The 21,681-nt window shown below is 42.3% G+C and overlaps 1 protein-coding gene across 1 annotated transcript in view; it reads left to right on the forward strand.

Moving 5' to 3' along the window:
• Window positions 1–21,681, forward strand: part of NTRK3 (neurotrophic receptor tyrosine kinase 3) — a 554,024-nt gene that overhangs the window by 459,916 nt on the left and 72,427 nt on the right. The window contains exons 13-14 of the mRNA XM_061595098.1: window positions 4,645–4,775; window positions 14,401–14,573. Of these exons, the coding sequence (XP_061451082.1) occupies window positions 4,645–4,775; window positions 14,401–14,573 (304 nt within the window). The remainder of the gene's footprint in view (window positions 1–4,644; window positions 4,776–14,400; window positions 14,574–21,681) is intronic.

The raw sequence follows: 21,681 nt of genomic DNA on the forward strand, positions 1-21,681 counted from the left end.
TTTTTTCTATTCTCATCTCTGATCTCATTCTCCTCTCTCACAGGGTCCCCTATTTCTTTAAACTCCTGCGTCATTTTGCTCAGTTCCATTTTCAGCTCCTTACTACCCTGTCGCAGGGTTTGTTTCGTTATCTCAATCTCATCCATTATTTTCTGAAACATAATTACTTCCAGATTCTCAGCCACTTTCTTGATTGCCATTTTTAAAACCACGAAAACAAAGCAAAACAAAAATAAAGAAGAACCACTTCTTATTTCAGCAACAATTGGGTTAATATTCCAGGCTTGATGACATCACAGTATAAACAGAGCAACCTGCCTTATCTCTCTATGTTCAAGAATGCAAAATAAATTTAGTTCCCAGCATCAAAACAGTTAGTGGCGTCGTGAAGAAGCAGATTCGTCAAAATAAAATAGACCAAAAAGAGAATAGTCCCAGACAATATAATATTCCTCGGAATAGAAATCAGGAATAGAAATCCCTCTTCTGTTTATTATCTTTAGAATGCACTTCCAGGACAGCTTTTTGCGACAGAAACAGAGATAAGCTGTTAATTTCGTGAATAACAGAGAAGAGCTATATTTCACCCAGAAGTTGTCCAAAGCCGATCAATCTGACAAATCTCCTTTTGCTGCAACAATTTAAACCAAGTAAAAAAAAAAATAGAAAGAAGGGTGCTTGCCTGTTAGTCCGTTCTCTCTTTCAAGAAAAGATAAACGTATCGCTTAAGCAGATAGAGCTTGTTAGGAAGTCCATCCGGCATTGTTGGCTGGACCTTATCTCATAAATTAATGAAATCCAGTCCTCCCAACAAAAACAGGCTTTGAGGTTGATCTCTACGTTTCTCCCTGCCCGGGAGAAATTTCATCAGTCAAAGAAAAAAATGTTCTGACTGATTTATATCTGAATAAGCTTCTTTTGAGGCGGGAGCCCGTCCCAAAAGCAGGCACAAGCGAAGTCACCCTTCCCGGAAGTGGGGCTCTTCTTGTTCCAGAGTTGATTCTTGATTTTTGTAACCATGGTGGAGGTTTGTAGGATGGCTGGCAACCATTTGTGTTTGAAGTGGTGGTGGCTGATGGCTCCATGTCAGTGGGATAGTGGAATCCACTCTGGGATTTAGTATGAACTTTCAAGGAGCTATCCAAGATGTTTCTCAACATGGACAGCTCCTTGAAAGTTCGGTCTGCCTAGACCAGCCTTTCCCAACCAGTGTGCCTCCAGATGTTGTTGGATCACAACTCCCATTAGCCTCAGCCAGCATTGCCAATGGTCAGGAAAGATGTGAATTGTGGTCCACCAACATCTGGAGGCACACTGGTTGGGAAAGGCAGGCCTAGACAATATTGAGCTAGAAGGGCCAACGATATGATTCAGAATAAGGCAGCTTTCTAGGTTTGCAGCAGAATGGATTTCTACATCTCAGTTTCAGAACTCTAGGTGCTAACCATCATTTGTGAAATTGTGGCCTGGTAAGCTATAACAGACCTGCCAAGGAACCCACAAAGGCTCAGAGTTTGGATCAGTGACAGGGTTGCACCAGGCTCAGCTGTACCTCAGTCATCACTCCCCAAGAGAGATCTTAATGAACGGCAAACATTCATTTTCATTTGTGTGCCTTTGGATTCAATGATTCCTCTGGTATCCAAAATGCACTGTCCCATTTTATTTATTTATTTCCAGTGAGATAACCAGAGGAGCAGACCATGCCAAACACTGGAACAAAGCCTGGCTTTGATGATGCCTCTATCAATAATAAGCACAGAATTCATCGTTTTCATAAAATTGTGTCACTAATATCTCCGGCGCTATTGAATAAAAAGCTGCTCAGATTACTAAGGAGTCTTAAGCATTATGCAGATAACAAGATTACATTTAACAAGCAGAATGTTCCTAGATAACACCAGTTCAGATTGCAGGTTGGATTGCTACAGTGGAGACTGTTCCATTAGGGCAAAAGGGACACTGCCCCACCAACTTCAGTCTGCCCACAGCCATCCCCCAGTTGCCTGTGTTCTTACTTACAACCAGTCCAGGGGGCTTCCTTCTCCTTAGTCTCAGTGTTGTCCTTGTAGAACTCAGCAGGGAGGAAGATGGGACAAAACTAGAATTAGTCAGCTGTTCCTGTCATTGGCTATGGCTCCATCTACTGTTGGGCTCCCTGCTTTCTGCCCCACCAGTTCCAATGGGCACCAACCACCACTGGTATGGCCATATGCTTCAATGTCCCACACCCACCCACCCACGTAGCACATTAGGGGGAAGTAGGGATGGGGGAGGAATTCAATTCAGTTCTCATTTACAGCTGTATCTGTCAAATTCACATTTTCTGAAACAATATGAGGACCAAAACACAGCCATCCTTCAAAAGCCACACTTATCCATATTTTGCAGTGCAGTTCTCCAACCAAACAATGGGTCCAAAAATGCATATACTGGTGGAAAGTGTGCATAAAAATGAATATATTTGTGAAAATAACATAGAAAAAATGCATTAAATTAGGAGGAATTGCTTGCAAAAATGTGTACATTAGTCAAACAAATGTGTTTATTCAGAGAAATTTGCACTAGAATGCTGAAGAATTTTCATGAGGATTTTCTGAAATACAAATTGCTGCAGAAAGATTGGAAAAAATGAGAAACAGAGAAGTAAAATTGACAGGTTTGTCCGTCACTAGGGGGAAGACTATAGAAAACTCTTCCCAGACATTTAGTTGTCAATGTTCAGGAAAGTTTCTTATTTGGGGTTTGTTTGTTTTTTTAACTTCCAGAAACATCCAATTATTTGGCCATGAGTATGCAGTTAGAAGTACTACTTTTCTACTCCCACATGATCTGCTGCTTGTGTAGACTAGCTCTAAAAAAAGTATTGAATTCCCAATGGAGTTAGTTATTTAAAGAGTGATACTGCTGGTCCAGGGCCAAAAGATGTTCCAAATGCCATTCTCCTTGAAATTCATACTTGTGCATTTGAAATGGAGCTCCAATACATGGCTAAAACTATAAAACCCATGATGCAGAGCAACTATGAGCAAAATATGTATGCACAGAAACAGGCCTTTGCTCAAGACTGGAACTGAAACACAGGAGTCATCCAGCAAGTTTTATTTGTACCAAATTCTACCTCCCGCATAGTGCCTCAAAATTACTAATAATATTAATTTATGTACAAGCTTTTAAAAAATGTATTTACCCATTAAACAATTAATGAAAAGGTCAGTGAGAATTCTCTGAAGAATCATAATTCATTATGAGGACTGTTGGTTATGCAAACTGGCAACATCACTCTCCTCAAACAAGCAAAGATATCTGGACGTGGTAGCTTTTATGCCAACCCATAATCTTCTAATTAGCAGGCTTAATTGTTTGAGAGCCACTAAGACATTCTCTGTTTCAAAACCTTTGGCTTTTTCATCTCCCTCCCCCCTTTCATAAATAAATAAATAAAGATGAGTTGCTTTTGAATGAACTGATGTAAAAAGCATGCTGCTATTATAAGCATCAAGAGTAAGCTGACCTTCCCTTGTTCTGCCATTTTCTCTGTTCTGCTTAAGTACAGCATATCTTGTGACCACCAAGACAGACACAGCCCACTTCTCTTGGGTGGTTTCTTGTAGGGATGGGGTGGTGGGACAGACCTAGAGCTGCACAAACAGACATTTTGTCAAGCACCCAGTAGGCCTCAAAACAAGGATGATAGGCCGAGGGTGACTTGATGAGACAAAATTTTAGACTGACTCCCCACCATAATTTAGCCGCTAGCGCAAGGGTGGGGAACCATTTTTAGCCCGAAGCAATGGATGATGATGGCTCCAATGTCAGCAGGGCACTGAATCTGCTCTAGGCTTTCGTCTGAACTTTCAAGGAACTGAGTGGATTCACTGCCCCACTGACATCAGAACCACCAGCTTCCACTGGCCAGAAAGCTGCATTATTTTCTGGGGAACCTTCTGAGGGCCATATGCCAGTGGTGGACACGACCAGAGGAAAAAGTGTGTGGAGCAATAGATGTACATTTTTAGCTTTGAGCAGAAGGTTAGTTTCTATAGACTCACACACCCATCTCTCTCCTCCATCTAGAAAGAGTCATTCAAGGATGCATTCCAGGTGTTTCTGGGGGGAAACACTCAAGGAGGGTGCAAAGCAAGGCCAGGGAGGAGGTGTAACTTGGGGAGAATCCCAAGGGCCAAACAGAGAAGCCTGGAGAGCCACATTTGTCTCCTGGACCTGGCATTTTCCCACACACACACTAGCCAGTGGAAATTCCATTTTGACTTTGTTTTCACCTTCTTGAATAGTTCTCCATCCACAGCTAGAAAGGATGGGATGGTAACCTTCAATGGAAAGGGCTGGCTTTGTAAATTGCAAAGCTCTTGAAGGCAGACAGGACCTTTTAACAAGGTGGGATGTCCCCATTACTAAGAAACACTTGACGGGTAGTTTGCAAAGTCCTGCCTCCTTTTCAAAGGTGGAGAGTTATAGATAAACAGCCAAGACTTTACAAAGGCAATGGAGAAAAAGGACATATTTTTCAAATGAAAATTAATGAGAGCCCGCTGCATGGTGAAAATGAAATTATTCGTTAGCCATTCTTTGCATTAACATTAATTTGTGGTTTCCCTCCCTCCCGCCTCTTGCCGCTTGCAGATGTACAGCATATAAAGAGGAGAGACATCATTCTGAAGAGGGAGCTTGGTGAAGGTGCTTTTGGGAAGGTGTTCCTTGCTGAGTGCTACAACCTCAGCCCCACCAAGGACAAGATGCTAGTAGCTGTCAAGGTAAATCCCAAGGACACCCAGGCTGAATCACTGAGCATGACAATTCCACACATATGTAGAAACCGTATCTACAGGTGCTTGGAAGACGATTGGAAGCATCAGCTGGTGTAGAATTCTGGGGGCCAGTTGCCTGTCAAAGACAGACATCAGGATTCATATTACCCCAATTTTGGCCTACAAGAATTTTCCAGTTTCCAGTTTGTTTCCAGGTCCAGTTTCAAATGGATGCAATTGCTCAGGATGCTTCCAAAATTCCCCATGTGGTATCTTTCAATGCTTGGAAAAATGAACACAAAAGAAGGCAAATAGTTTTAGTCTAACCCTAGTAAGGGACTCTCTCTCTCTCTCTTTCTCTCTCTCTCTCTCTCTCTCTCTCTCTCTCTCTGTGTGTGTGTGATAGGGTTGTAAAGTAAAGGAGAGAGGGAACTCTATTCCTCTTAAGGCAAAAAGTCAACATCATGAAGATATTAAATAGCTAAAAGTAATTGAGGACCCAGGATGAGAATGGATGTTTTGCCATCTGCACACTATACTATCATCTATGTAAATCATCTATCTAAATGTCTCTAGTCAGGTTATATCCCCTGATGGAGGAGAATTAAAATGAAATTATGTGATTCCTTGAATAGGTGCAGATTAGAGTGATAAAGCAGGAATTCTGGGGTTTGGGTTTTTTTTTTAAAAAAAAAGTCTGGCCTATTTTAAAGAGAGAAGTTTCCCTACTATCAAATGAAGTTTCTCAATATGACACTATACCTCAGCTTGACATGACTTGCTTTTCTTTCAGAGTATGACTCAATAGAATCAGACTTCTGAAGACACATCAGATAAGAGGGATTCTATTCCAAATTGCTTTTCCTAAATAGTCAACTGCTTTCTGGGGTTCCATTCTGGCTGTACTCACATATCATACTTGTATGAGTAGGTGGAAGAGGGGCAGAGCTTGGAAAAGTTATTTTTGAACTACAACTCCCATCAGCCCTAGGCAACATGGCCACTGGATTGGGCTGATGGGAGCTGTAGTTCAAAAAAGTAACTTTTCCAAGCTCTGAGGGGAATAGTCATTTTTCTCTCCCTCTTTGCCAATACAAAGTAATTGTGAAGATAAAGAATACCACTGTTGTTATAGCTATATAGATGGTGGAGAAAGTAAACTCATGAACCTACCTAATTTGCACTTTCCAAAACAATGCATGAACTGCAATGCAGTCATTCTCTGAAGTTCAAACTTCTCCAAATTTTGGCAAGCAGTTCTCCAGCCAAGTAGAGTGTACAAAAATGTGTATACTAGGGTAAAGCGTGCATAAAAATGTATATAGGTATATTGATGGGAAAAGCATACAGTAATGCAGTATATAAGAGGAAATTGTTTTGCAAAAATGTAAATATTAGGCAAAATTGCATGCAAAGAAGTGTATATTGGGAGAAATTTGCACTAAAATGCTGATGAATTTTCATGAGGACATAAAACAAATACAAACTGATGTGCACAACCGGGCTTAAGATTGTAAAAACGAGAAACTAAATTCACAGATTCACCTATCCCTATGTATGAGGCACTGGAAGGAGCACTGCCTTGCAAGAGGCACCCAGCCTTCCTCACAGGGAATTTGTGACTTCTGATAATCAAAGCCTCCTTCCTGTAGCCATGGTAGCATGGCTGGAGTTTGCCATGCTGCTAATTGCAGTTCTCAGCAACAGGCCCCATCTGCATTATGCATTTAAAGCAGTATTATAACACTTTAAACAGCCATGGCTTCCCCCAAAGAATCCTGGGAACTGTAGTTTGCCAAGGGTGCGGAGAGTTGTTAGGAGACCTCTTTTCCCCTCAGAGCTACAATTCTCAGAGTGATTTAACAAGGAATCTCTCTTCCCAGGGAACTCTGGGAACTGTAGGTCTGGAAGGGGAGCAGGGGTCTCCTAACAACTCGGCGGCCCTAACAAACTATACTTACCAGGATTCTTGGTAATTAGTATGATACTGCTTTAAATGTATAGTGCAGATGGGGCCACAGTGTGGCTCTTTGAAGGGGCCGTACATGCTGACCAGTCCCATTTCAGGCTTGTGTCTTATTTCAATGCTGGAGTCAGCAGTGGACAAAATTGAGAAGGAACATAGGAAGCTGCCTTATACCGGGTTAGACCATTGTCTGCCCTGACTAGCAGCAGCTCTGTGCCAGGGTTTGCGAAAGGAGTCTTTACCAGCCCTACCTAGAGATGCTGGGGACTGAACCTGGGGCTTTCTGCATGCAAAGTATGTGCTGTACCATTGACTTATGGTCCCAATTTCTACTTCTGGAGAGGTGGAGATGCAATCCCAGACATATGTCACCTACCCCATAATATCAGATGCTCAGTACCGTGGCATGCCAGCTACCCAATGGACAAAGAATAAATATAATTACATGACGACATTCAAATACTGTTGTATATCCATTATGATGTCTTATTAAAGTCAGTATTGCCCAATGTCACAGAATCATAGAATCGTAGAGTTGGAAGGGGTCTATAAGTCCATCGAGTCCAACCCCCTGCTCAATGCAGGAATCCAAATCAAAGCATACCCAACAGGTGGCTATCCAGCTGCTTCTTGAAGTCCTCCAGTGTTGGAGAGCCCACCACCTCCCTAAGTCATTGGTTCCATTGTCGTACCGCTCTAATAGTTAGGAAATTTTTCCTGATATTCAGCCGAAATCTGGCTTCCTGCAACATGAGCCCATTATTCGGTGTCCTGCACTCTGGGATGATCGAGAAGAGATCTCTGGGATGATCGAGAAGTAGTAGTAGTTTATTACAGTCAAAGACCAGACTAAATACACTCAAGGTCAAATAATCATAAAACAGATAATTATGACAGGACACACATTTTTTGGATAAAAATAATCACTAAAAACCCAAACTCAGGTCTGTATTGGCAGTTGAGTTAATTGTGCTCTTCGGAGTGAAATAGCAGCGGCACAAAATCTCGCTACCTTAATTGTGACCTGCGAAATTTGGTCAGATAAAAGATATCTAACATGGAAAGCAGCATCCCTGCCTGGGAGACTTTGTGTGATCGGGGTGATCACCGTGTGTCAGAGATCATTATAAAAAGCACAGTCCATTAGAACATGTCCCACAGTCTCTACGGCACCCACTCCACAGGGGCATAATCGCTCGGCATAGGGGATTTTTTGAAATCTGCCATCTAAAAAGGCCGAGGGTAGTACATTAAACTTGGCCATGGTGAATGCTTTCCGGAGCCTCGGGGTAGGAAGGGAAGCAAGGTAACACGCAGGGGTAAAGGGTCCAGGGCAAGGTATAACTCTAAAATTGGGCACTGGTTGAGAACAATGATTTTGGAGTTCAGCGTCGAGGATTCGTTGAGAGATTGCCTCCAGCGCCTTGATATGGCCTAACAAAAGCACAGCAGTAGCCGAAAATCCTAGACTGGAAAGTTTCATAGTTAAAGTTTTCTTCCACCTCGACTGGAAGACGTCTGACAGGACAAGAGGGGCCAGACCCACAGGTAGAAACAGGAGTTTTAACCAGTACTTAAACTTAAATGTCCATATACGGGCCTCTATCGAGGGAAGCCCATGATCGAGAAGAGATCCTGGTCCTCCTCTGTGTGGCAACCTTTCAAGTACTTGAAGAGTGTGATCATATCTCCCCTCAGTCTTCTCTTCCCAAGGATGAACATGCCCAGTTCTTTCACTCTCCTCATAGGGATTTATTTCCAGTCCCCTCGTCATCCTCATGGCCTTCCTCTGAACCTGTTCCAGTTTGTCTGCGTTCTTCTTCAAGTGTGGTATCCAGAAAACGAACACAGTCAAATACAAGTATAAAATATCTGCTGAATATTTGAACTGAGACTCAATCCAGACAAGACCGAGACACTGCTGGTGAACGCCTTCCCTGCTCAGATGGTGGATGTTCACCCTGTTCTGGATGGGGTTACACTCCCCCTGAAAGAACAGGTACGTAGTTTGGGGGTTCTTTTCAATTCTTCCTTGTCTCTCGAGGCCCAAGTGGCCTCGGTGGCACGGAATGCATTTTACCATCTTCGTCTGGTAGCCCAACTACGCCCCTATCTGGACAGGGATGACCTCGCCTCCATTGTTCATGCTCTGGTAACTTCAAGATTGGATTACTGTAATGCGCTCTACGTAGGGCTGCCCTTGAAGACAGTTCGGAAGCTTCAGCTGGTGCAGAACGCGGCTGCCAGACTATTGACGAGGACCAGTCGGTCTTCGCATATAACACCTATTCTGGCGCGTCTGCACTGGCTCCCTATTTGCTTCCGGGCGAGATTCAAGGTGCTGGTTTTGACCTATAAAGCCTTACACGGTGTGGGACCTCAATACCTTGTGGAACGCCTCTCTCGCTATGAACCTACCCGTTCACTTCGTTCAGAATCTAAGGCCCTCCTCCGGGTACCAGCTCATCGGGAAGCCCGGAGGGTGGTTACTAGATCTAGGGCCTTTTCTGTGGTGGCCCCTGAGTTGTGGAACAGCCTCCCCGAAGAGGTACGCCTGGCGCCTACACTTCTATCTTTCCGGCGCCAGGTAAAGACCTTTTTATGCTCCCAGGCATTTTAATCTTTTAATTTTCTTAATCTTTCTACTTTTAACATGTATCCTTCTTAATTTGTGTTGTATTTCGTTTTTGTTGTGCTTTCTGTTGTTTGTTTGTACATGTTTTTGTGATTTTTTACTATGATATATTGTATTTTATCTTGTTTGTTCACCGCCCTGAGAGCTATTCTGCTAAGGGCGGTATATAAATTGAAATAATAAATAAATAAATAATAAATATCCATTTAGAAACCAACAGATCAGCCCATTTCATTCCATATCAGTTTCTCATATGCTCAGTTACAAGTTGGTATAGTTTGCACATTTTTGAAAGAAAAGAAACAAGACAAAATGCATTTGAACTGCATGCTCCTCCTAAACTACATATTTGATAGCATTTTCTGTTCATTCTTCCCCCACAGTATGCCTTTTTGTATGCCTTTGCAATTCATTTCCCCCTAAAATATGCATTTTGTGCGCATGTGTTTTCTTTTCGACTGAAACTGCATCACAGAATTCATAGCAATTGATAGCTGCATTCCAATCCATATATGCAAGTCTGGGACCGAGCTATTAAGTCAATTTACTTTAAAATGTAGAGTGAAAGAGTTTCTCTTTTGTTCCTACATCAAAATTCTCAATGAAGAGTTCTTGGGGGCAAAGCTGAGTCTTCATATGGAAACATACTAGAAGCAGGTGTAATATGCCTATGACCAACTCTTTTTTAAAAAAGCAAACCACTCCAGTAACAATTCCATGCATGCAATTGACAAAATTACCCAATCATGGCAAACCTGAGTGCGGTTGAGCAGCCATTTTCAATAAGGATACAAATTTGAGTCAGTCTCTCAGGAAACCATTACAAACCACAGGGAATGAAAACAGGATTTTGAAAATTATGAGGAGAGACTTCACTGGCTCATCCCCCCCCCTTTTTTTAAGGATCCACAACAACTAAAAAACATACAAACAACCCTTCACAACCGAACACATCCTTCTTCAAAGTAAAAGTCAGAAAAATCAGCTTTACCAAAATAAAAGTCTGACCTGGAAACTGCGGCTAGTATGAAATGCAGTGGCCTAACTGCTCATGGGGATAAAATATCACCATTATGTGATGCCGCCGCTGAAAGAATTGCACTAGCTGCCAATTAGCTACCAGGCTAAGTTCAAGGCATTGATATTGGTGTACAAAGCTCTAGAGAGCTTGGGACCAGAACACCTAAAAGATCAGCTCATCTCCTATATACCCAGCTGATCATCTCATTCTGCAGGAGAGGGCACGCCATTCTATCAGGAGTTCTTGATGGTGGAATCAAACCTTTAGTGTGGCAGTATCTACCCTTTGGAACTCCATCCCACTGCATATAAGCATGCACCTTCCCAGTTGTCTTTCAGTGCCTGTTAGACATTCATCTTTCAACAGCCTTCTAAAATCTTTATTCCAGTTGGTATCTCTCTTGGATTTGAATTTAGCTTAATCATTTATTATTAAATTTATATCCTGCCCTTCCTCCCAAAGGGAGGAAAAATAGAATTTATGCATGTGCTTTTAGTTTAAACAGGTTTTTTTATTTGTAATTTTTGAAAAAGTGTTTTAATATATGCAATTGCTTTAGCTTTTTTATATATCTAGCAGTTTTACATATGTCATTATATTGTAAATCACCTTGGGATACCTCATAGGAAGCAATTCATAAATAAAATATAACAACAACGACAATAATAATAATAAATCATAAGAACATAAGGACATAAGAAGAGCCTGCTGGATCAGGCCAGTGGCCCATCTAGTCCAGCATCCTGTTCTCACAGTGGCCAACCAGGTGCCTGGGGGAAGCCCGCAAGCAGGACCCGAGTGCAAGAACACTCTCCCCTCTTGAGGCTTCCGGCAACTGGTTTTCAGAAGCATGCTGCCTCTGACTAGGGTGGCAGAGCACAGCCATCATGGCTAGTAGCCATTGATAGCCCTGTCCTCCATGAATTTGTCTAATCTTCTTTTAAAGCCATCCAAGCTGGTGGCCATTACTGCATCTTGTGGGAGCAAATTCCATAGTTTAACTATCCGCTGAGTAAAGAAGTACTTCCTTTTGTCTGTCCTGAATCTTCCAACATTCAGCTTCTTTGAATGTCCACGAGTTCTAGTATTATGAGAGAGGGAGAAGAACTTTTCTCTATCCACTTTCTCAATGCCATGCATAATTTTATACACTTCTATCATGTCTCCTCTGACCCGCCTTTTCTCTAAACTAAAAAGCCCCAAATGCTGCAACCTTTCCTCGTAAGGGAGTCGCTCCATCCCCTTGATCATTCTGGTTGCCCTCTTCTGAACCTTTTCCAACTCTATAATATCCTTTTTGAGATGAGACGACCAGAACTGTACACAGTATTCCAAATGCGGCCGCACCATAGATTTATACAATGGCATTATGATATCGGCTGTTTTATTTTCAATACCTTTCCTAATTATCCCTAGCATGGAATTTGCCTTTTTCACAGCTGCCGCACACTGGGTCGACATTTTCATCGTGCTGTCCACTACAACCCCGAGGTCTCTCTCCTGGTCGGTCACCGCTAGTTCAGACCCCATGAGCGTATATGTGAAATTCAGATTTTTTGCTCCAATATGCATAATTTTACACTTGTTTATATTGAATTGCATTTGCCATTTTTCCGCCCATTCACTCAGTTTGGAGAGGTCTTTTTGGAGCTCTTCGCAATCCCTTTTTGTTTTAACAACCCTGAACAATTTAGTGTCGTCAGCAAACTTGGCCACTTCACTGCTCACTCCTAATTCTAGGTCATTAATGAACAAGTTGAAAAGTACAGGTCCCAATACTGATCCTTGAGGGACTCCACTTTCTACAGCCCTCCATTGGGAGAACTGTCCGTTGATTCCTACTCTCTGCTTTCTGCTTCTTAACCAATTCCTTATCCACAAGAGGACCTCTCCTCTTATTCCATGACTGCTAAGCTTCCTCAGAAGCCTTTGGTGAGGTACCTTGTCAAACGCTTTTTGAAAGTCTAAGTACACTATGTCCACTGGATCACCTCTATCTATATGCTTGTTGACACTCTCAAAGAATTCTAATAGGTTACTGAGACAGGACTTTCCCTTGCAGAAGCCATGCTGGCTCTGCTTCAGCAAGGCTTGTTCTTCTATGTGCTTAGTTAATCTAGCTTTAATAATACTTTCTACCAGTTTTCCAGGGACAGAAGTTAAGCTAACTGGCCTGTAATTTCCGGGATCCCCTCTGGATCCCTTTTTGAAGATTGGCGTTACATTTGCCACTTTCCAGTCCTCAGGCACGGAGGAGGACCCAAGGGACAAGTTACATATTTTAGTTAGCAGATCAGCAATTTCACCTTTGAGTTCTTTGAGAACTCTCGGGTGGATGCCATCCTGGCCCGGTGATTTGTCAGTTTTTATATTGTCCATTAAGCTTAGAACTTCCTCTCTCATTACCACTATTTGTCTCAGTTCCTCAGAATCCCTTCCTGCAAATGTTAGTTCAGGTTCAGGGATCTGCCCTATATCTTCCACTGTGAAGACAGATGCAAAGAATTCATTTAGCTTCTCTGCAATCTCCTGATCGTTCTTTAGTACACCTTTGACTCCCTTATCATCCAAGGGTCCAATCATCTCCCTAGATGGTCTCCTGCTTTGAATGTATTTATAGAATTTTTTGTTGTTGGTTTTTATGTTCTTAGCAATGTGCTCCTCAAATTCTTTTTTAGCATCCCTTATTGTCTTCTTGCATTTCTTTTGCCAGAGTTTGTGTTCTTTTTTATTTTCTTCATTCGGACAAGACTTCCATTTTCTGAAGGAAGCCTTTTTGCCTCTAAGAGCTTCCTTGACTTTGCTCGTTAACCATGCTGGCATCTTCTTGGCCCTGGCGGTACCTTTTCTGATCAGCGGTATGCACTCTAGTTGAGCTTCTAATATAGTGTTTTTAAACAACTTCCAAGCATTCCAATCAGCCATAAGTACTGCTTATTTAACCATTTATATCAGTTAGAAATATGTAAAATCCACCTGAGAAATTCCTTACTAACAGTACAATGTTGTGAATGTCTATTCAGAAGTAAGTCCCGCTGATTTCCTTAAGACTTGCTTCCAGGCAGGTGTGTATGGAATTGCAACTTCAATCTTGGTTTGGCTTCCCTTGCATTGCCTGAGTGAGAACCTCCAAATTTGCTTCAGGTCTCACATTACACAAAATTGGATGCAGGACTATCTACCTGAAAGATGTCAAGGTCTTACAGCAACTCTTTGGGGCTTCTTCATCATATCTTGGGTGCTTTGCCTGAGGGGGATCTCCCCAACCAATTTCCCTACAAGCTGAACCTTCCTGTTTAGAAAGCTCACCATCTTTGTTAGTTGGGCAAGATGGAATTTGATGGCTATTAGCAATGGGTGAGAACCCCCCTCCCCATCTTGATTCTATATGAGCTTGGATAAAATCTTTTCAAAATGAATTGCATTATTCCCAGCCCCATTCCAAAGTTTTCCAAGTACATGTGTAATCACACTCCCAGATATGCACTCTCCTCACAGGTTCTCTCCACAAAGTGCCTTTGAGCCACCACATGGAGGTGGAGACAACCTTAGGGAGGTTCTCAGCGAAGAAGATTGATTCAAGGGCCAATTTTATGCCCAGGAATGCTGCAGCATTGCAGGCACTGGAGCCCCTGGGAAATGTAATTTCCCAGGGCCCCTAAGCCTTTTCCCAGGGGTCCTAGCATTATTATTTATTTTATTTATTAAATGTATAATCCCACCCTCCCTTCCAGAAGGAGCCAGGGTATAGTTTTGAGCAAATACTAAATGGTTGTCTATATTCATTCAGTGTAAGCAGTAAAAAGAATTTCAGTAACGTGAAGAAGTATTTTCCTTGTTACTTGGCAAACAATACAGGTTACTAACTTACCAACTATGCATACCATGGTAAGTTACCATTTGATAAGCAGTAATCTGTATTTACTCAATTTCAAGAGACTTAAAGCTTGAGAGGAAAGTGGCCTATGCTAATTTCCCTAACATCTGTGTACCTTGTCTCCTCTTTCAGGCTCTGAAGGACCCAACTTTGGCTGCCCGAAAGGATTTCCAAAGGGAGGCAGAACTTCTTACCAACTTGCAGCATGACCACATTGTAAAGTTCTATGGCGTCTGCGGTGATGGAGACCCTCTCATCATGGTATTTGAGTACATGAAACATGGAGACCTGAATAAGTTTCTGAGGTAAATGCTGAACAAGTTTGGTTTACAATTATTTAAGGTCCCTAAGGAGTCCTCAATGAACCATAGAGCCTTCTGAAATTGGAATTGTTCCACCTACCCCACCCAGAATAGATATTCAAGGTGCTAATAATGATTTATAAAGACCTAAACAACTTGGGACCTAGATATTTGAAGGAGTTTCTCTTCCCATCCATGCCAATCTTTACTTGAGCTAATATCAGCAGTTGAGCCCCCCTGGTTGTCTTGGCCAGATTCTGATTATCATTGCTTCAATTGACCTTGCTGTTGTTTTATTCACCCCATTTTTCAGCTGATTTTATTATTGCAGTTTTTGGTTTTAATGTGTATTGCTGTGTCCTGCAGTTCTGAGAGCTAAACACAGGTAACAACCATACACAGAACCAAAGATTCCTAGTCCTAACCCTGGTAACTCCAAAAAGGCAAAGGGTCAGGCCTATATTCCTTTTCTGCCTCTCCACCATCCTGCCAATTACTCCCCAGCTCTGCGTAGGCTATTCCAAGAAATCTGGGACTGCATGAGCACTTTAGTGTGCACTAGACTCACATTATCTCATATTTTAGACTTCACTGGTGGCTCATTTGCCAAGCAAGATTGGCTGCTACTAGCATTTTCCTGGTCATTGAAAATCCCAAGGTTATAAGCATTTCATTTGTCTTTCAATTTTGATCTGCATGGAACAACCAAAACCACTACTCAAAGTAAACTTATTGAAGTTCATGGACATATTCACCCATCCCTTGTGGGAGTGTAATTGTGTTAACAATGCAGACACTGAAACATCAGTATCAGCGCTGGGCCTGTGACATTTGCGAAGGCAAATTGCTCCACTTGTGAAAATGGAGGCCCCATCTGCACTATACATGCAAGCAGTCATGGCCTCCCCCAAAGAATCATGGGAAATGTAGTTTGTTTAGAATACTGAGAGTTGTTGGGAGACCTATTCCTCATTTATTTTAGCTGGCATCCAGAGGACAAGATATTTTGGGAAGCATCCAAAGAGATGTTTATTAGCAACACAGGTGTTTGGGGGACAGAAAATCAGTATCTTTGGGCTGTGGTAGCATTAGAGGTGATTTGAAGAGTCAGATATCTTGATGCACTTCCTTGTTTTTCTTTTCCAGCCCTATAGGCCCATCTTGGATTGGAGAAACTTTGAGCGATTAAATGCATTTTCCAAGTCACTCTAACAAACTAGCCAAAAGCTAAAAGCTTTGTTCCGCTAGATTTAATAAAGGAATATTGGCATATTTCCCCCCCCCCATGCGACCAAGGTCAAAGAGACAGCAGCCTCTGAATCTGTCTTGGATTTTTCTAGTTGTCTTTGATGTTTTTCTTTCTATTTATTTAAAGCTCCACAATGCCCCTGGCAAATCCCATCCCCTAGTTGTTGGCAGCAAACTGACATACATGTGAAGGCACATGCTCAGTGAGTTCATTAGCATCTAAATGAACTACCACGTGTATAAAAGCCTCCATGTGCCTGTAGTGGCTATTGGCTCCAATAGCTGTAATTTGAGGAGCTTCTTTCCAGATTTCTCCTAGACTTATGCTCCCACTTATGACTTACCACTTACCCTCCAGACAGTGACTCATTCTTTCTTGCTGCTGCTGCTGCTATTGCTACTACTACTACCCATGACTGACACATTCTACCTCCATTGTCAGAGGCAATATGCCTCTGAATGGCAGTTGCTGGGAATCACAAGTGGAGAGAGTGTTCTTGCACTCAGGTCTTGCTTGCAGTCTTCCCATAGGCATCTGGTTGGCCACTGTGAGAACAGAATGCTGGACTAGATGGTCCATTGGCCTGATCCAGCAGACTTTTCTTATGGGTTGTATTCAACAAGTCCTACTCAGAGTAGTTCCACTGAAATGAGTAAACTTAAGTTAGCCATGTCTGTTAACTTCAATGGGTCTATTCTGAGTAGCGCTGAACACCACCCTGCATTCTTATGAATGAGTCAGAGATGTAGACAGAAAACAATGTTGCTGGAGTGTCCTGCCTGGTTCTGTTCCTTTTTGCTCCTTCTCCACCAAAATGAAAAACAGCATAGTACCCATCATTTTTGACCATTGGCCATGCTGGCTGGGGCTGATGGAAGCTGTAGCCCAACAACATCTGAGGACCCAAAGGTTGGGAAAGGCTGCCTATGATACTGAGGCAGCATTCTGGCACTTGGTTAGAAGAAGGTATAATGATACTTTTCAAATTAAATATAAGAACCAGCAAAATGAGAAAGAGTTCACTTTTCCCACTGAAAAGCTCCATAGAAGAATAGTAAAACTGGGTGGATTTTTTGTTGCAGTTGCTGCTTTGTTTTGCTTTAAAATCGTGCCTTGAACCTCTCAGGGAAAAGACATCAGCAGTGAAGGTGACTGATGTGGTGAAGGGAGCTATTTTGTTTTGCACGGTCTGCAGGACCAGGGATTGGGCATGATGGCATTTGGCCTCACTTCATAGGGCCCCATTGCTCATCTGTAGCCATTTCTGTGCCAGATATGTGAGTCTCTCTGGTGGCTGAGAGAAGTCAGAGCTGAGGGTGGCACTGTCAGGGAATGCGGAAAGGCCTGCTGTAAATTGCAGTGTCCAGGGTGATAAAAAGCCCCTTTGAGAAATCTGTCAGAAAGAAGCATCAATGTCTCTTCCCAAAGGTACAAGGGAATTGAAGAAGGAGAAAATTCCGCACTGCTGTCATATATCCACAGTGCCATGAACAAGTATTTGCCCCCATCTGATTTTCTGCAGAAAATATTTTTGGCACTGAATATTATCAGATCTTGAACCAAACCTAGTATTAGGGAAAAGGGATCCACCTGGATCATCCTCAAGAGTTCTGGAACAATGTTCTATGGACAGATGAGCCAAAGATGGAACTTTTGGGGCAACATGGGCCCCATTATGTCTGGTAAAAACCAAACATTGCATTCCACATGAAGAATCTCATACCAACTGTCAAGCATGGTGGTGGCAGTGTTATGGTTTGGGGACGCTTTGCTGCATCAGGACCTGGATGATTTGCTATTGTTGAAGGAACCATGAATTCTGCTTTGTGTCAGAGAATTCTACAGGAGAATATCAGGCCATCCATCTGTCAGCTGAAGCTGAAGCGTGGCTGGGTCATGCAGCAATACAATGATCTGAAACACACAAGCAAGTCTACATCAGAATGGTTGAGGAACAGGAAATGTAAAGTTTTGGAATGGCCTAGTCAGGGTCCAGACCTAAACCCCATTGAGATGTTGTGGCAGGACCTGCAAGGAGCGGTTCATGCTCGAAAACTCACAAATGTCACTGAGTTAAAGCAGTTCTGCATGAAGGAGTGGGCCAAAATTCCACCACAGTGCTGTGAGAGACTGATCGGGAACTACAGGAAGCATTTGATTGAACTCATTGCTGCTAAAGGTGGTGTAACCAGGTTTTGAGTCTAAGGGGGCAATTACTTTTTCACACGGGGGCACTGGGTGTTGCTTAACTTTCTTCAATAAATAAATGAAATGAATATCAAAATTTTGTGTTATTTGTTCACTCAGGTTCCCTTTTCCCTAATAATTAAGTTTGGTTCAAGATCTGATAAGATTCAGTGCCAAAACTATGCAACCACACAGGAAATCAGACAGGGGGCAAATACTTTTTCACAGCACTGTATATCTATATCTATATCTATGGGTTGTATACAATGTTAATCCTATTGAAAAAAGGCCCATTGGGATTAATTGCCATGGCTAAGGCCCCATCTCCACCATACATTTGAAGTACTATGATACCACTTTAACAGTCACGGCTTTCAATCCTGGGAGCTGTCATTTGTTAAGGGTGCCACGAGTTATTGGGGACCCCTGTCCCGCTCACAAAGCTACAGTTTTCAGAGTTCCCTGGGAAGAGAGATTGATTGCAAAACCATGCTGGGAATTACAGCTCTGTGAAAAATCTATATATTAGGTGTGGATCAGGTCAGCTCGTATCAGAATCCATAAGGATCAAATCCCTTAAGCATCCCATTGTCAGTCGCAAACCTGTTCTCAACATTTGGCTTTTCCAAGATAGGCTACTCCTAATAATGCGAGCCACTTGACCTGTCCTCCTTTGTAGAGTCCTGTCATCTCTCTTTTGACAATACATTTTGGAAAGCATCTCAAGGCGAGCTGTGGAAAGCTTCAGCAATGGAACCAAAAATATTTTGGCAGAAATCTGTCACCACCTCACATCCATCCTCCCAACCCATCCACCCCTTCACACATAAGCACACATGCCTCAAGCATATCAGAAAGAAGGGTTCCAGGATGCCAGCAAGTCAAAACTTGTTAGTCTAGGGGCTTTGCTCCAAGTCAGGAAAGTGGGATCCATCTGCACATGCAATTTTCAGTTTGCTAGCTCTCTGCAGGGCTGCTACTATTGACAAGGGTGAAATGCCAGGAATTGTTTCAAAGAAAGCAAGAAGAGAGAGCCATAAGGAAATACTGCTGCTGTATCTAGTAAAAGATATCACTAATACTTCACCACATTTTAGTGATTTAGAGCATTTAACTTGTATGCTGGTTGAACGCTGGGGGGGATGGCGAAAACTGACTGAAATGGAATTCCATTGCAATATTTAGAAGGCCATGTTCACGTGATTGCTCAGGGTCCATTATTCAGGCATGCTGGACTACGACCAGGGAGACCAGGGTTCAAATCCCCACACAGCCATGAAGCTCACTGGGTGATTTTGGGCCAGTCATTGCCTCTCAGCCTCAGAGGAAGGCAATGGTAAACCCCCTCTGGATACTGCTTACCACGAAAACCCTATTCATAGGGTCACTATAAGTCTGAATCGACTTAAAGGCAGTACAATTAACATGGAATTCACACAACCTGACATTAACATGGAATTCACATTACCACATCTTGTAAAAGCCACCTGCAGTGGTATGATCTGAGCAAAGCTGTACCATGCATATTGTCTTGAATGAGCACATCAGTTCTTCAGTCAAAACAGTTTCAACAGTAAATACACATTATGCCAATGTGATCTTTTATATTAATAAAAACAAGCTTCAAGTTGTTTTTATGATGATGTAAGTAGTTTTTGATGATGATTTAAGCAGTTCCCAGGTTCCTTTTTTGTTGTGAGATTCTGGGGGTGAGCTGTGTTTGGGTCCTGGGTGAGCGCCAGGATGGATGGATGGAGTCCTGGATGAGAGCCAGGAGCCTGAGAGGATGTGTATGTTAGAAGTAGAAGAAACTGTTATGGATTTTATTTATTAGTAATTTGTATTGGTGCAACACTTGTATATGAAATATGTATTTTTGTAATATTTGTTTTTTTCTTATTATTTTGTATTTTGCAGCATTATAGGATGATAGTATGATTATTTCTGTATATTTTTGCCATTTCTATGGTTGTAAACCGCCTTGAGTGCAGGGATGTAGAAAGGCAGTATACAAATTAAAAATAAAATGAAATCTATTTTTTAATCTAACTGATTCAAGATATACACCAAATGTAGCGTACAGGCAAACATTCGGTTTAGAATAGGGTTCACTTGTTCCGAGTCTTTTCAGAGCATGCTTTTCCCAAGAAGTCTTTGAAAGAACAGAAAGATCGGCCCATTCCAATTGCTTCCCTGCTAGACCTCCACTGTCACTAGCTTTCCCTGCAGTTGAATTCCCTAGTTCATCCTGCTCACTCACTCACTGCAAACTCACTCCAACATTTGTTAGCCCAATTCAAGTTGTTCACATTAGTGTTTAAAGCTCTAAATGATTTTAGGCCCCAAATATCTGCAAGAAAACCTCCTGCTGCCCACCTTGAGTGTTAAGAGGGAGTCCTCTTAGTAGTTCCACCACCCTTAGAAGCTCCACGGATGGTGGCCTGGGATAGGGGAGTCTCTGTGGCCGTCCTTACATTGTGGAACTCCCTCACCAGGAAGATGCATCTGGGACCTTCATTATACAGTTCTCGTTGAATGCTGAAAATACACCTCTTTGCCCTGGCCTTTGACACTTGAGATGTGTATTTTCAGAACCCAACCTATTCTTTTGATTGTAATTGGTTTTAATTTTGCATTTCCAATTGTTATGACCCACATGTGACCTTAAGGCAGCCTTTCCCAACCAGTGTGCCTCCAGATGTTGTTGGACCACAATTCCCATCTGTCCTGACCATTGGCAATGCTGGCTGAGGCTGATGGGAGTTGTGGTCCAGCAACATCTGGAGGCACACTGGTTGGGAAAGGCTGCCTTAAGGTGAAGGGCAGGTAATCAGTCAAAATAACAACAGCAGCAGCAACAACTTGCAAAGAGCTTCAGAAAAGCCACCCATTCCCCTTTCCCCGATGAAGTCTTTTTACTGTCACACCATACCCCTTTCCCCCTACACACACACATCTCTAAACCTTTTCTTTCTCCCCAAACTTACCTTTCAGCAACTGTGATGGGAAGGTAGCCAAAAAGGAGGGTTAAGCTCTAAAACATTGTCGCAGCATTAGGCAATCTGTGGCCCTCCAGATGCTATTGGACAACAACTCCCATCATCCCTGACTACTGACCATGTTGGCTCAAGCTGATGAGAGCTAGAGTCTAACAACATCTGGAGCGTCTTACTAACTGGAAGTTCTCAGTACAGGGAATCCTGGAACCATAGGTTTTGCCAGCCCCTTGGGGACTTTATTAAAAGTTGCAGGGTATAGGCAGGTGGGCTGTCTTTTCAGGGAACTGAAACTGAACTGAAACATCTTATTGGGGAATCCACAACAAGGTTCCAATAAGCTTCCATGGGACTAGGGATGGGGGAGGGATTTGATTCAGTTTACATTTTAAATCCAAAATTATCAAATTTGCACTTTCTGAAATAACATGAGAAAACACAGCCATCCTTCCAAATTTGCACTTATCCAAATTTTGCAGTGCAGTTCTCCACCTAAGCAATGTTTGCAAAACTGCATATATTAGGAGAAAGTGTGCATAAAAATGAATATATGAGTGAAAATAACATGCAAAAGTGCGTTATATGATGATGCAAAAATGTGTACGTTAGTGAAAACTGCCTACAAAAATGTGTTTAGTAGGAAAAAATTTCACTAAATGCTGGAGAATTGTCATAAGTG

This window comes from Rhineura floridana, chromosome 14 (assembly GCF_030035675.1).
Source record: "Rhineura floridana isolate rRhiFlo1 chromosome 14, rRhiFlo1.hap2, whole genome shotgun sequence".
NCBI classification, from domain to species: domain Eukaryota; kingdom Metazoa; phylum Chordata; class Lepidosauria; order Squamata; family Rhineuridae; genus Rhineura; species Rhineura floridana.